The following is a 15646-nucleotide window of genomic DNA, read 5'->3' as shown; positions in this document are numbered from 1 at the left end:
TGCTAAATGCCTGGCCTGCCACGGCCTCACACCCTCTGGGCTACAAGTCCTCTGCAGACAGGCCGGGCCCAAAAGAGCGGAGCAGAGGCCATTTCCTGGGAATGCCACCCCCCCCAGTGGCCAGCCTTCCTCACTGCCTCTCTCCTCCTCCTCCTCAGACTCCCTGAGAGGCCACCAGTCACCTCCTGTCCCCAGCCAAAAGACCCTCAGGGAAGAAAGTGGGAGGGAATCATCACCATAAAACAGTGTAATTATTCCTTCATTCACTTATCTGACAAATATTTCTGGAGGGCCTGCGCTGAGCCCCGCTCTGTGGTAGGTACACGGAACACAACCACGAGTGATGTGGGCCCCCTTCCTGTCCTCAGGGAGCTGGGAGTCCCGAGGGGGAGACAGCTGACTAACACACACACAGACACGTAGCAGATATGTAACATGATGCTGGTGGCCACGTGTGCCATGAAGAGTAGCAGAGCCACGCGGGGTGAGGAGTCTTCACTTCTCTGGGCATCCATTTCTCCATCGGCAAAATGGGAATAAGAATGTTTCTGTGCTTCCTATCTTACGAAGTTGTCATGTGTAAAAGTATCAACATTATATTATTTCCCTGCAGCCAACATCCCCGGATGTGCTATATTAAATACATCCTGATACTATATTTGGGTAAACGCCAATGAACAGAAATGTGAATAGCATCTCTCTAGTAGGGCTCAGCACCTGAGGATAAGAGTGAATCACAAAGTCTGAAAACAGCATCAAGGAGTAGAGGTCCATCTAAAAGCAGTCGTTAGTCTGGACTCTCAGTTGGTACAGCTCTAATCGATACATTTTCATCATTTTTTTTCAAGTTAGTTTCTAAATGGTATCTCTCTTTTCAATTAAAAAAAAATAACATTGGGGCGCCTGGGTGTCTCAGTCAGTTAAGCATCTGACTCTTGATTTCAGCTCAGATCATGATCTCAGGGTCCTGAGATGGAGCCCCAAGTTGGGTTCTGCACTGAACTTGGAGCCTGCTTAAGATTCTCTCTCTCCCTCTCCCTCTGCCCCTCCCTGCTCCTGCTCTAAATAAATAAATAAATAAATAAATAAATAAATAAATAAAAGCTTTTAAAAATTTAACATGCATATGAAAAAAAATTTCAAACAATAGAGAGAAGCATAAAACTAAAACATTCCGCTTCAGCTCTACTGGAGGCTTTTCATCCAGATGTCAACATTTGTTTCCATATATGGATCTTACCAAATAACACTCGGCTTCATATTTTTTGATGTTGTTTTAGTTACAGTTTAGTTACAGTTTTACAGTGTCACATGCCAGCACATAAGGGTTTTTTTGTTTTACTTTGTTTTTAAGATTAGAATCCTTCTAGTTACCAATGTGCTGGATTTGCTGGGTCTGGCATCCAGTACAAGGTTCAATAAATATTGTTCAAGGGAAGACAGAAACAAGGGTAAGGGGGATAGAAACAAGGAGTCAGGGAAAAGGGAAGGGTGATAGAAAAAGAAGAGTGGTAGGAAGAGGGAGGAAAGGGAGAAAGAGAGGAAAGGAAGAGAGAGGAGAAGGGGGAAAGAGTGGAGAGAGGAAGGAAGGGAGGGAGGAAAGAAAGGAACAGAGAGGGAGGGAGGGAGAGACAGAAAGACTGGCAGACAGAAACAGAGGAAGAGAGAGGGAGGGAGAGACAGACAGACAGAAACAGGGACACAGAGAGAGAGACAGACAATGAAACAGAGACAGAAACAAAGAGGCAGAGGAAGGGAAGGAGAGATACAGGGAGGGAGGGAGAGACAGACAATCAGACCGACAGAGACAGAGAAAAGGAGAGAAGGGAGAGAGGAAAGAAAGACAGAGAGGGAAGGGAGGAAGACAGGGGAGAAGAAAGAAAGAGAGAAAGGAGAGCAAGGGAGAGAGAAGAGAGGTGAGAGATTCTTTTTTTTTAATTTTTATTTGTTTATTTATTTGTTTTTTTATTTGTTTATTATTTTTTAAAGATTTTATTTATTTATTTATTTTAATGATTTTTTATTATATTATGTTAGATTCTGAGCAGTGGACCCCGCCCCCGGCCCGGACTCCGCCCCCGGCCCGGACTCCGCCCCCGGCCCGTGGCCTGCAGCGCCACCTCCAGCCGCCAGGGGCCGCCACGGGCAGCCGGCCTCACCCTGCGCGCGCGGCGGGCCCTCTCTCCCGCCTCCGCGCCGGCCGCTCGCAGCCCCGCGCCGCTCTCGGGCTACGGCCGGGTCTCACGCGCCGTCTTCTCGTGAGGGGCCTCGCGCCGCCCGGCGCACGCCGCCCCCCTGCCTCGCGGCGCGGGGTCTCGCGGGCCCCGCTCCCGCCCTCCGCTTGCCTGGCCCGGACCGGAAGCGGCGCCGCACGGCCTGGGCCTGGCGCGGGGGGCGGGCACCGGGGCCCGGTCGGATATGGGCAAGAAGCACAAGAAGCACAAGTCGGACAAACACCTCTACGAGGGTGAGGAGTGGGGGGCGGCGAGCCCGCGGCGGCTCTGGGCTGGCGAGCGGGGGGAGGGGGGGAGGAGGGTCCTCGCTCCTTCGAGACCACCCTCGAGCTCCCGAGGCGGGCCGGGGGCCGCACCTCCCACGGGCAGGCCGGGACCCGCGAAGGGGGCGCGGCCCGCCGGAGGCCGCGCAGACCGCAGGCGGGGGCCGCATTCGAACCCCAGACCCCTGGCCCCCGGCGGGACTCTTGCCGGGAGGTGTGAGACGGCCCCCGGAGGCCCGCAGCGTTCGGGGCACCCCCTGGGCGAGTGTCCGTCAGTCAACAGGTGCTCGGCGGGGCGCCCGCTGCGTGCCCAAAGCCGCCGCGGCCGTGGCTCCGGCTTCTCCCTCTGCCCACGCTGCCTCTGCATTGTGGCCGCTGCCCGGCGCGTCCCGCCCGTAACCGAGGCTCTCTCCTTTTGTTTTAAGAGTATGTAGAGAAGCCCTTGAAGCTGGTCCTCAAAGTGGGAGGGAACGAAGTCACCGAGCTCTCCACGGGCAGCTCGGGGCACGACTCAAGCCTCTTCGAAGACAAAAACGATCATGACAAACACAAGGACAGAAAGCGGAAAAAGCGAAAGAAAGGAGAGAAGCAGGTTCCAGGGGAAGAAAAGGGGAGAAAACGGAGACGAGTAAAGGTAAATGTCGTTCTGTGGCTTAAGCGTTGCTGGTGGTACCACTTTTCAAGAGTTCCCGCCGCCCGCTGCCGGCCTAACTTTGTTCTCTTTGTGTCTAGCGAGACGCTAAAACGCCTGTAAAATCCGCCTTGTTTGAGGAGGAACAGGGCAGCACAGAAACATGAATCAGCTGTGAGTGTCAGCAACTCTCGATTTAATGATCCTCTTAGTTACCCTCCCAGCAGGTGAGCGAGCAGCTAAGCCCTGAATTTCAGGAGCCGTGTCGGAGTACTTTCTCCACCCAGGAAAGGTAAAAGTCACGCTTAGAAAAGCCTCGGTGTTGGAACTTTGTCAAAAATCATCAGTTCAGAAGTGATAGGGATCTGTTGGGGTTCAGGTTTTGTTCTGAAGTAAATATTATAACGCTAGATACATATAAGGAGCAGCTTTGATCTTACAGCTTGAGTCTGTTGAAGAGAAAGTTCGATGGGAGACCTTTAAGGGGTATGACACCAGTGATAAAAATAAGCATTTTCTTAACCATTTGCAGATCCCCCGGTAGGAAAAAGGGGGGAAAAGTAGCTGGTCTCTTGGTTCACAAGACATTATTATCACAAAATAATAATAATGAACTCTCATGGTTGATCATATATGTATCTGGAATTGTCCTAGACTTTTGTAGTTCCCAGACTTAACCTGTCACTGAGTGACTTAATTACTGTGTCTTAAAAATAGATTTCCCTAAGTTAACTTTTTAATTTTTCTTATGTTTGTATGTAATAGCAATGTTCTGTTCCATGTGATTAAACACATAAAGTCACTAAATCTTAGAAACTCTTTAGAATTTCTTAAGTCTGTTATTTTTTGTCTCAATTTTTAATTGCCTTTGGCTAGACTGCGACAATACATATAGAACTATCTACTGTTTTCTTTTCCTAAGTTGTAAAAGCCGTGTATGCATGTGGTTTAAGAAATTCAAGCAGTACAGAAGTGAACAAAAGGAGGGCAATAAATTTTCCTCATCCTAGTCCCTCACACAGTCTCTCTCTCTAGAGGTAACCAGTTGTTGTTTTTTTTTAATTATTTTTTGTTATTTGTGAAGTAGTTCATGAACATAGTTTTTAAAAGTCAAGAGTACTTTGAGGCTTTTAACACAAAAGCAGTCTCCTGTCCTAGCCTAGAGTTTTACTTCCCAAACTTTTTAGTTTTTTCTTTGGGTATTTGTCGCCTTTTTTAAATGTAGGTTTATGTTGTCGTTTCCTGATTTATCAGTTAACATCTTTTACTGATCTGTTATAGAAGATGAGAATTTAAATTAGTGTTCTAATACTGCTTCCTGCCCCCAATTTCCCTTCCTGCATTCTCCCAGTATAGGTATATCACAGTTGTTGCTTAAATCAGTATTCATTGTTTAATTATTGTTCACTGGTGGCAAGTATAATAAATACAGATCTGGTCTTGATCCCTTGTTCATTGCTTTCATTGGTTTGGTTATCATGTACCAATTCTTCCCAAACTCTGACTGATTTATAAAACCCATCTGATTTCTGTTTTTCACATGGCCAAACAGTTCCCCTTTTCTTGAGACAGCCATCTTGTAGCCCTCCATGCCTTCCTGCTCTAGTCTGGATTGTTCTCTAGGCTTTCTGGGACCCTCCTTTGCCTCTTTCCTAGATCCTGTGTCTTGTTGATTTATTCCTTTTTTTCCGGTGGAATCTGAACTCTAGGAACTTCCTAAGAAAGCATTCATAGGAGGTAGGTTTTCCTAAGTCCTTATGTGATTGAACATCTTTATTCTGCCCTCATACAGTCTGCTCCTGTAGACTGATGGTTTCACTCAGCATGGAATTCCAGATTGAAAATTACTGTCTCCTAGAATTTTGACAGCATCTTCTTCTCATTGCCCTTGTTTTAATAGCACCCTGTTCTTGTTTTTCTCAGAGGATATTAATTGATGGGTTTTTTGCCTTTTTTTTTTTCCTTCCTGTTAAGTTTTCTTTTGCTCCCTGCTTTGTCTCTGTTTCCCCTCAAGTTCTTCAGTTTATTTTCTTGGTCTCCTCTTTTTACAGTAACAGCATCCCTTAGTTATCAGTTGAGCCTTCCTACTCTGTATTTCAGTGTGCAGCACAAAAGCCCAATGAACGATGAGATACTTTGTATCTAGACAGTTTGTCAGCTATAGAGCTGAGACCTGATCGTTTTGGTGGAACCCCCAAAAGTCTTCTCCAGAGAAAAATCCCTCCTGCAACAAGGATTTTACCTGACTGCTGGTATTTTGAGGGTCAACTGAGGAAGAGACTGAAGGTCCTCCCACGCCCTGCTCTGCTTTCAGTCCAGCATCTCTCCCCACTCCTGACTGGTATCCAGTCTCCAGACTCTCTGGTTCCTGGTGGCTCCAGGTTTGAGCTTTTCCAGGTTTCTGGGGTGTGAACTCTTCTCCGAGGTGTCCACTTCTGCACGGAGGCGGTAGCTTGCTGTCTGTGATCTGCACGCTCCTCCACTTGCCTCTCATCTCCCAGGTGTGTGGGCGGCTTTCATCCCCTGTCTCTTCTGTACTTTGTTCATCTCATTTAACTAGGAGGTGAGGTCGCCCCTTGTAACCACTTCTGATTTTAGTCCTGGCACCGTAACACAGCTGATATGCTTGTGTTCTTCATTTCTTCATCACTTACCTCATTCTTTTTATTAAGTACACAGTATCTGGTTGTATTGAGGGACCATATTTTATTTTATATAATATTATGTCTAAATGTTACAAATAAAGCTGCAGTGAGTCTCATGGACACAAATCTCTATATACTTTTGTAAGGATATCTTCAGGATAAGTTCCTGGAATTCTCCCCCTCTGTTCCAGCCACTCTGCTCTTTCTTGACTGTGGCTCTCAATGTCATTAGCCTTCATTATATTTTGATTCCATTGTAAATTAAGATGCTTTTGCACTCATAGTGTTATTTGGACTGAACACCCTGCAGAATAGGGTAGGTAGGTTAGTTTCCATTTTATAAAAGGTAAAATGGAAACTCAGAGAAGTGAAGTGGATTTGTGCAAGGTCCCATTTCCCCAGGACTCAGGGCCAGGGACCAGGGGACATTCTTTGGAGTGTCATTGGGTCTGTAGAGGCTGTTTGGATCATCCCTTTTTTGCAGGCCAGACTGGGGATGAGGAGAGGGTGTTCTTTTGCTAGTTGTCTAGGTAGGGAGGCTTTAGAAGGACACTCCTCTCTGAGCTATGTTCTGAATCTCCAGAGAGTTTTAGGACAGCAGTTGCCTCTGGTGTCTTCTTGGGGAGAATCAGCTATGTGACACCCATGGGACTGGGAGCAGCTGGGGGATGTGTGGTTCTGAGAGACGAGTGATGCTTCTGTCAGTTCTACGCGGCAGGAAGGAAGAAGGATGCAGGGAAAAGATAATGTATGCCCTTTCCCTTTTAAAGCGTGTTTCTGAAAGGCGTATGTAACTTCTGCTTATATTTCATCACCCAGAATTTGCTTAACCACATGGCCACCCTAGCTGCTAGAGAGGCTGGGAAATGTCTTTGAGTTGGGGAAGAGGGTGGAGACCTCGTAGCCTAATAAAATTTAAGGATCTGTTACTTGCAGAAGATAAAGTTTTAGGAAAGCACACACATACAACATAAAACCCTTTAATTTTTCAAAAGTGTTTGAGTTAAGTGATATTCTTCTCGTGAGTAGGGAAGGCCCTGGTTATATTAGTTTAAAATGCCCAAACAGATTTATTAGTATCTGTTTGTATTTCTCTATGTAGAGTGGTGGCATTTCATACCAACCAGAGCATTAGGAATACTATATATATCCCTTTGTTTTAATCAGGCCATAATTTAGACACCATCCCTATGAAAGTATTGGCTTTTTTTTTTCCCCCCTGAGCATTGGAATACTGAGTGATGAGCAAAGAATTTTTGTGCTGGCGTAATTCTTATTATGTAATTCTTATTATATGTAACATCACCCTTTCCTAAAGATCCAGCTTTACATTTTCAAGTTATTTATTTCCACATCATATAACAAATAAAATAATAGCTGATGAAAAATGCTCACGTCATTTGGTCTAGTAATATAGGCACGAGAGGACAGTGAAGTAAAATGGAGGGGCAATAAGTAAAATTATGTTTTGGGCATTACATTGACAATGTGATTTATGGAAACTACAGAAGTGTTTACAAAATCATTTTAAGTGAAATAACAACAACAACACACACACATGACTACTAAAAAACCACGTCAACACTTTACACAGAACACATACATATTACTTGCTGGGTTCTGTGCTTACTGCTTTATGTATGTTATCTCCCCTTACTCTTTACCATAAACCTATGAAGCTGGTATTACTATCGTTTTTTTTTAATTTGTGGTAAAATATATATAGCATAAACTTTACCATCTTAACTATTTGTAAGCGTCCAGTTAAGTAGTGTTGAGTATACTTACATTGTTGTACACCCAATTTCCAGAACTTTTTCATGCCCATTAAACAACTCCCCATATCCCCCACCCTCCAGCTCCTGGTAGCCACCATTCTGCTTTCTGTCTCTATGAGTTTGACTACTCTAGGTGTCTCATAGAAGTGGAATCACACAGTATTTTTCTTTTTGTTACTGGCTTGTTTTACTTAGTATACTTTCCTGGAGGTTCATCGATGTTGTGGCAGGTGTTAGAATTTCCCTCCTTTTTAAGGCTGAATAATATTTTGTTGTTTGAATATACCACATTTTGTTTATCCGTTCATCATCAGTAGACATTTGGTGTGCTTCTGTCTTTTGGCTATTACAAATAATGCTGCTGTTAACATGAGTGTGCAAGTATCTCTTCAAGAACCTGCTTTCAGTTCTTTTGGATATATATCCAAAAGTAGACGTGCCAGATCATGCTATCTTCTCTTTTACAGATGAGAAAACTAAGGCTCAGAGAGGTTAGTAAGTTGCTCAAAGTTGCACAGTCGGTGCCAGAACAAGAACTCAAATCCTGCCCTCAAGAGGTCATTAACAAAAGAGTTGTTAGAGGGGCACCGCCCTCCACTCCCTTCGCAGTACATCGGAGGTTAAAATCAGTGCCCTAACAGAGGCAGAGAGTTCTAGCTCCGAGGCTCTGCAGAGGCCCTGGGCTGGGTGGGGGAAATCACAGAAGACTTTGCTCAGGAGACCGCATTTGAGCCAGTCTTTAGAAGTCAGAGCATAGTGATGTTAACACTGCATGGTTCAAGCAACATGGGATCAACTGTGTACTCTGAGCTATATTTGTAACATAGGTTCTTTTCTTCTTGTACGATTAAATGTAAAGGATTCTGTGTGTACAGCCATGAGTATTGTACTTTATTGGCTACTGCAGGGCTTTTCAAAGGTAATCTGACGACCCAGTTTTCACCTGCGTACTGATTTAGAAGCTGATGCCTGAAGAGAACGCCACAGTGCTGCAGAGAGATTCGGAGGTTAGGACGCTGCATACCAGCAGAGGACTGAGAACAGTAGCATGGAGCAGGGCAAGTGTGAGGGTGTGTTTAGGGGACAGAAAGGAGTTTTCTTTTTAAGCACAGAATAAAGGAAGGGGGGTAAAGGATGAGACCTGAACGGCAGGTGAGGTGTCAGAGGAAGAAGTTTGAACTTGACTATGATGACCCTAAGCAGTCAGAGACTTTCTGAGTGGAAGAATGATAAAAGTTGAGCCTTAGTAATGTTAATCTGTTAGCAGCATCTAGCAGCTATTGAGGAGCAGAGACTGGGTGTAAGGAGAGCTACCTAGAAGGTTTTCTAACGGAAGAGCTCAGATGAGAGCTCTGAATTCCTTTATTGAAACTCAGACCTGTACTCCTGAAAAACATAATCCTTTTTTTTTTTTTTAAAGATTTTATTTATTTATTTGACAGAGAGACAGCCAGTGAGAGAGGGAACACAAGCAGGGGGAGTGGGAGAGGGAGAAATGGCTACCCAGCAGAGCAGGGTGCCTGATGCGGGGCTCAATCCCAGGACTCTGGGATCACGCCCTGAGCTGAAGGCAGACGCTTACGACTGAGCCACCCAGGCGCCCCTGAAAAACATAATCCTAAACCAAATTCTGTTTTAACAGCTTTGCAAGTCAGCTTCAGGTTTAGATGCTCAAAGAAGTTAGACTAGTCCCTTTGCTAGAGATCTTACCAGGATAATGAGAGGTTTTTAAAAAATTTTAAATTATAAGCATTAACATATAGGATATTATTTATAAAGCTGAGGTTAAAACTTTTAATGAAAATTTTAAGCTGTTATTCACATACAGTAAATTCCAGTAAGCACCTGTTTTATTAAAGCACTAAACCAGATTCCAAGGGAAATATATACTCAGAACTAACATTTGAGTGTTTATTGTATGCCAGTACGTTTACTGTCTTCTTACAAATAGCCCTATGGGATAGGGACTGTAGGTATCTCATTGTATTGCTCGGCTAACTGAGGCATAGAGGATGAGATAGCTCATAACTAGAGAGAAGAAATGAATGACTGTAATTAAGCAGAATGAAAATTCTGTCAAAACAATTCATTGATTTGTTTGGTGTGACATCTACCATACCCAGGATCTCCTGACAGAAAATCCTCCCATTCTGGTTTCCTTCTGAGGCCATCCTCTTTTTGGTGTGTGTGTGTGTGTAAGTGTAAGTGTAAGTTTATTATTATTGTTATTCTTGGTAATCTCTACACCAAACGTGGGGCTTGAACTCAAAACTCGGAGATCAAGAGTCACATGCTCTACCAGCTGAGCCAGCCAGGCACCCCTAAAGTTTATTTTTTTTTAGTAATCTCTACACCCAGCGTGGGGCTCAAACCCCTGATCCCAAGATCAGGAGTCACACACTCTTCCAAATGAGCTAGCCAGCGCCCCTACAGAAGGAAGGACTCTAAAAGCTTGAGAGTGGTGGTGTTCCTCTGATGGGAAGGCTATTTATTAGTGTACATTTACCGGACACCTCTTGTATGCCCGACTTTCTACTAGATTCAGGCGGTGAGGATTAATAAAATACAGCTCCTGCCCTGTAGGAGGAGCTCAGAGTTGGGCGGGGAATCAGATGTGAAAGGATAGATAAACTTCATGGCCTGGTAAATTCTAACAGAGGTATAAATGAAGTGCTCTGGGAGTCCAGAGGAAAGTGTTTCTCATTTTGCCTCGGGATGCTGGGGGAAGGATAGGAGACCTAACACCTAAATTGTGCAGCAGATGCTGTTTTCAGTCTGTTGATGCTGTTTCGCCCAAATGAGGCATCCCTTCAAAGTAGTAAGACTGATTTTTCGATTACGTTCTGAAATCACCTGTTACAGGGAAGTCCTGGAATTATTTTGCACATTGGAAGCATTATTTGAATATAGCTAGAGATCTATGTATCTAGATCTAGCTCTCCTCCAAAAGTAGTTAACCTGGAGGACAGTACTTGTAACTAAGGACTTCCGCTGTTGATTTGCATGCTTTCACATTCCTGTTTCATGCTGTCTCTTGTAATTAATTCTGCAAGTATTATGTATTAGGCGTTGTTGAGCTTGGAGGTACAGAGCTGAAAATAACGTGGGACCCTACCCACGAGGAACTCCAGTGCAAGAGGCAGATGTGTTTATAAGATAGTGCAATGAGTGTTATAAAATGAACAGAGATTTGCTTCAAAAGTGCCATTCACAAATTAATAACTTGCATTGAGTTGTGAATAGAGTCTGAAATGAAGTCCAGTGTGTTTGTAGTTAACAGAAATAGCCGTGGTTCCTCTCTGCTGCCTGGACCCTCTTATGCAGAGGATACTTACTGTGTCTGGAATGCTCTTTCCACCCACCCACCTCCACCCCCAGCCTGGCTAAATATTATCCTTCAGATCTCAGATCAGATGTTACTTCCTTATAGAAGCCTTCCCACACTTGTCCAGTCTAAATTAGATTCACCCAACAGTTATTCTCCCCATGAAATCTGTTTGGGTTTTTTAATGAGTTGTTTAATGTGTGTCTCTGTTGTTCCGTTCTCGGCTGCCTCAGGGCAGGGCTGTGTGTGTTTTATCCACCAGTGTGTCCACACAGTAGAACCTCATTTATTTGTTGAATGCATGAGTGAATAAGTGAGCGCCGTGAGAAAATACTCCACGGAAATTTCACATACACTATCTTATTTCACCCTCAAAATCATCTTCTGAGGTACGACTGTGTGTGGGTTTTTTTTTTAAGATTTTATTTATTTGAGAGAAAGAGAGGGCGCATAAGCCAGGGGAGTGGCAGAGGGAGAAGCAGACTTCCTGCCGAGCAGGGACCCTGAAGTAAGGCTCGGCTCGATCCCAGGACCCTGAGATCGTAACCTGAGCCAAAGGCAGACCACTTAACTGACTGAGCCACCCAGGCACCCCTCTTGTGTATTTTAAAGATAAGAAAATTAGTCTCCCCAAAATTATATAGTGTATCTATAGTCTGATAGCTGATAAGTGGCAAGCCAGAATCTGAGCCCATTTAATAAACTGTGACTATAAACCCTTCTTCCTTGGCTACCTGAAGTTAAAAGGCTCAAGTATTTTTGTTTCATTCTCTATGTGTAATTGGCAAAATGTACTAACTGTTGAGTATAACTGTGTTAATTTTGGTTTTATATATCTGTGTGACGTTTAGTAAGGGACATTCACAGCAAGATTCTCTACTATATTCTGAATCATGAAGAAAATAAGAAGGTTGAAATCAGAAATTTAAGTGAGAAGGAACTGGAGAGATCAAAGCCTCTTGTTTTGTAGGTGAAACTGAGTGAGCGAGTGGGGTAACCTGTTCAAGGTCACATTCTGGCAAACTAGACGCCAGGTCTGTTAATTCCTAATCTGGCAGTAACACATTACAATATCTCCATTCAGTTTAGGGTAGTGTCCAAGTATAGGTTTTTATATTCTGTTTCTCTTTTGGACCCTAGCCCAGAAGGCTGTATTCTCTTGTCATAGTGAAAATTAGGTGGTTACTGTAGACCAGGCTGACAAGATAACGTTATTAGGCAGTACCTTCCTTTGGTACTTTTTCAACTTTTCTATTACTTGACCTCATTTCACCATCTCATTGACTTTGTAGAATAAATAAAATCAGTTAAATCTCTATCTTGTGGATGATGAAGAGGCCTGATGATAAATGAGTTGCCTCAGAAGGTCACAGAGTGTGTTAAGGATGAAGCTGGGGCTAGAACTTGAGCCTATAGACCATCAGCCAACCATGGCTGGTGCCACCTGGTTTTATAAATAAGGTGTTATTGGAACACAGCCACACCCATTCATTTATGTATTGTCTATGGCTGCTTTCATGCCACAACAGCAAAGGTTAGTAGTCGTGACAGACCTGCTGCCTGGACCCTCTTATGCACCACAAATGGACCACAAAACTAAATTATATACTATCTGACCATTTACCAGAAAAGCTTGCCAACCCCTGCTCTAGATTCCTGGCACTATGGCCCTAGTTCTTTCCACCTAGGAGAGTGCTTATTGCCTTCCAAGCTGTCCTCACTCCACAATTTACATTTAAGAAGAAGGAATCTGTGTCTCTGGGGGTCTTTTTCCATTGAACGGATGGCAACCTGCCAGCCTGCAAAAGGTTCATGCCAGGTTTCCCGGGCAAAAGATACAAAACTTCCCAAAGTCAAAATTTGCTGCTCCAGAATCTGTCACGAAGCCATAAAAAACAGACACCAATCAACTTGATGGTAACTGAGATCGAGTGCATGATGAGTACAGTTTACAGCATTTTTCTCTGGAGCTTTTAAGCCAGTCGTATATTCTGTATTAGATGCTTTGGACCCTTAGAAAGGAAGCTCGGTATCAGTGATACTCAAAGTGTGATTCCTGTAGCAGCAACACTGTTACGGCTTGGAAACTTGTTGGTGATACTCATGGGCTCTACTTTAGACCTACTAGATGGATAATTCTGGAGACAGGGCCAAGATATTAATGTTTCGACAAACTCTTCAGGTGATACCGATGCACACTGAAGCTTGAAAACCGCAGTGGGAACTCAGAATTTACACTTCTAGCAATTTCCCAGCTGATGGTGCTGCTCAAGGAGCACACTTTGAGAACCACTGCTCTAGATTCTAGGACAATAATAAATGGGGACATAAGCCAAGAAAATCGTTTTGGAGTTGTTAAGATCCTATTGAGAATCTTGATTCTCAGAGGCATAAGACAGACATTTTTGGACAACTTTTTTACAAATTTAATTAAAAAAAAAAAAAAACAATGATGAAACTACCACCTGGATACCAACCACCCAGCTTTAGCAGATCTCAACATTGTACCTTTTGCTTGATTTTTTTGGTTTGGGGGCTTTTTTGTTGTTGTTTTTTAAAGAAGTTAGAGTGTAGATCCAGATGAAGCCTTTTTTTTTTTTTTTTAAGATTTTATTTATTTATTTGACAGATAGAGACAGCTAGCGAGAGAGGGAACACAAGCAGGGGGAGTAGGAGAGGAAGAAGCAGGCTCACAGCAGAGGAGCCTGATGTGGGGCTCGATCCCAGAACGCCGGGATCACACCCTGAGCCGAAGGCAGACGCTTAACGGCTGTGCCACCCAGGTGCCCCCAGCTGAAGCCTTTTGTGTGTTCTTCCAGAATCCCATTCCTCTCTCTTGCCCTAGAGCGAACCATTATCATGAGTTTCATTTGCATCACTTGCATACTTGTTTTTGTAATTTTACTACTTCTACATAGATCTGTGAATAATATACGCTTACACATTTTCAAACTACAAAACTGATAACACATATTCTCAACTTTTGTCTCTAGAAATTGTTTCGAGACATTATACGTTTTGATACAATATAACTTTAGCTTATTCTTTTCACCTGCTGTGTAAATAGTGATAATTTATTAAGCCATTTTCCTTTTAGACATTGGATTGTTCATAATTTTTTACTATTTCAGAGTGTGGCAGTAAATATTCTTATACCTGTCTTTCATGTATACTGTGTGAAAAGAAGTTTCTCTAGGGTGTATGCCCAGGAGTAGAATAGCTGAGAAGTAGGGTAAAGGAATCATCAGCCTTACCAGGTATTGTTAATGGTTCTCCTAGCAGTTATACCTGTTTACTCACCCATCCGTAAGGATGAGAGCCCAGTTTCTCTACGTTTTTATCAAAATTTGACATTTTCAGGCATTTTAATTTTTGCCAATCGGAGAGATAGGAAATGCCTTCTGGTTTTTAAATTTATAATTCCCACAGTTCTCGGGAGCTTGCGCTAGTTGTCATGTTTCATTCGTCTAGGAATTACCTGTGATATCTTTTACCCATTTTCTACCCATTTTCCTTTTTACCTGAATTTTACCTGAATAAATGCTCTTCATGTAATTTTTGCTAGTATTTTATGAGTTTTTTGTGTTTCAAGTACTTTATCTCAGTCTATAGCTAGTCTTTTGGCTTTGCTTATGGGTAAGAAAATCTTTCCCTACTCTTGGGTCATAAAGATTCTTTATATTTAGCTGAAGTTTTAAAGCTTTGCTTTGTACATTTAAGTCTTTATCTGGAATTTCCTTTTGCTTATGATATGAGATAGAGATCTAATTTTATTTTCTTTTTCATGTAGATAACCAGCTATCCCAGCACTACCCTTTTGGCATTGATTTATAATGCCACCTCTGATATAACAAGACTTTTCTATGTGTACAAGTCTGTTTCTGGACTCTATATGTTGGTCTGTTTGTACCTGTGTCAGAACCACGTTGTCTTAATTATTATCACTTTATATAAATACTATCCGATAAGATACAACTTATTGTGATTTTTTTCAAAACTGTGTGGATTATTCTTGATTCAGTCTTCAAGATAAATTATGATTGGCTTGTCAAATTTCTTGAAAAATTCTTACAATTTTCACTGAAATAACATTTTACTTATAGATTACTTGGGAGAGAATTGACTGTCTTTCAATTCATGAACATGGTATATCTCCTTTATTCAGGCCTTCCACAACGATCTTTCAATAATGTTTCATAATTTTTCCCTATAGGGTATCAGGCATCTTTTATTAGATTTATTCCTAGGTATGTTATCTTGCTTTTGTGAATAGTAGTATTTTTCTAATTGGTTATTTCCAGGATATAGAAGCACTACTTCCCCCTCCCCCTGTATGAACTGTTATTCTCTCCTTTTCCAGTAGATGGCAGTAAAATCCATTAAGATTTCATTATTAAGACTCGATTTTTTTTCCTGAGTGATGTCTTTTTTTTTTTGTTTTGGGTTTTTTTTTTTTTTCCCAATGAGACGAGTATTATTTGTTTTAAAGGTATTAATTCTGAAGTATTTCTTAATTATTTCCCTTTGTTCCATTTAGGAGGATAAAAAGAAGCGAGATCGGGACCGTGTGGAGAATGAGGCAGAAAAAGACCTCCAGTGCCAGGCCCCTGTAAGATTAGACTTGCCTCCTGAGAAGCCTCTCACAAGCTCTTTAGCCAAACAAGAAGGTTGGAATAACTCTGAATTAACTTCCCTGAATGAGGAGGCTGAAATTATTTTAAGGGTTGTAGCCAGGGAGAGTGGGTTTTTAGTTTTTAAGTTATATTTTAA

The 15646-nt window shown here is 42.7% G+C and overlaps 1 protein-coding gene across 2 annotated transcripts in view; it reads left to right on the top strand.

Annotated features, from left to right (window-relative positions):
• The first annotated feature begins 2314 nt into the window (after positions 1 to 2314).
• The window catches only part of BRD7 (bromodomain containing 7), a 35288-nt gene continuing 21956 nt past the window's right edge, over positions 2315 to 15646 (top strand). Inside the window, exons 1-3 of one of the 2 annotated variants that reach the window (XM_040633287.1) lie at positions 2315 to 2467; positions 2923 to 3131; positions 15414 to 15543. In XM_040633287.1, coding sequence (XP_040489221.1) covers positions 2419 to 2467; positions 2923 to 3131; positions 15414 to 15543 — 388 coding nt within the window. In that variant the 5' untranslated portion in view covers positions 2315 to 2418. The remainder of the gene's footprint in view (positions 2468 to 2922; positions 3132 to 15413; positions 15544 to 15646) is intronic. The other variant, XM_040633288.1, reaches the window with a different exon arrangement.

The sequence above is a fragment of the Ursus maritimus genome, unplaced genomic scaffold (genome assembly GCF_017311325.1).
Source record: "Ursus maritimus isolate PB19 unplaced genomic scaffold, ASM1731132v1 scaffold_19, whole genome shotgun sequence".
NCBI lineage: Eukaryota > Metazoa > Chordata > Mammalia > Carnivora > Ursidae > Ursus > Ursus maritimus.
Note: the sequence above shows the minus strand (reverse complement) of the source record. Positions and strands in the feature narration are given on the sequence as shown.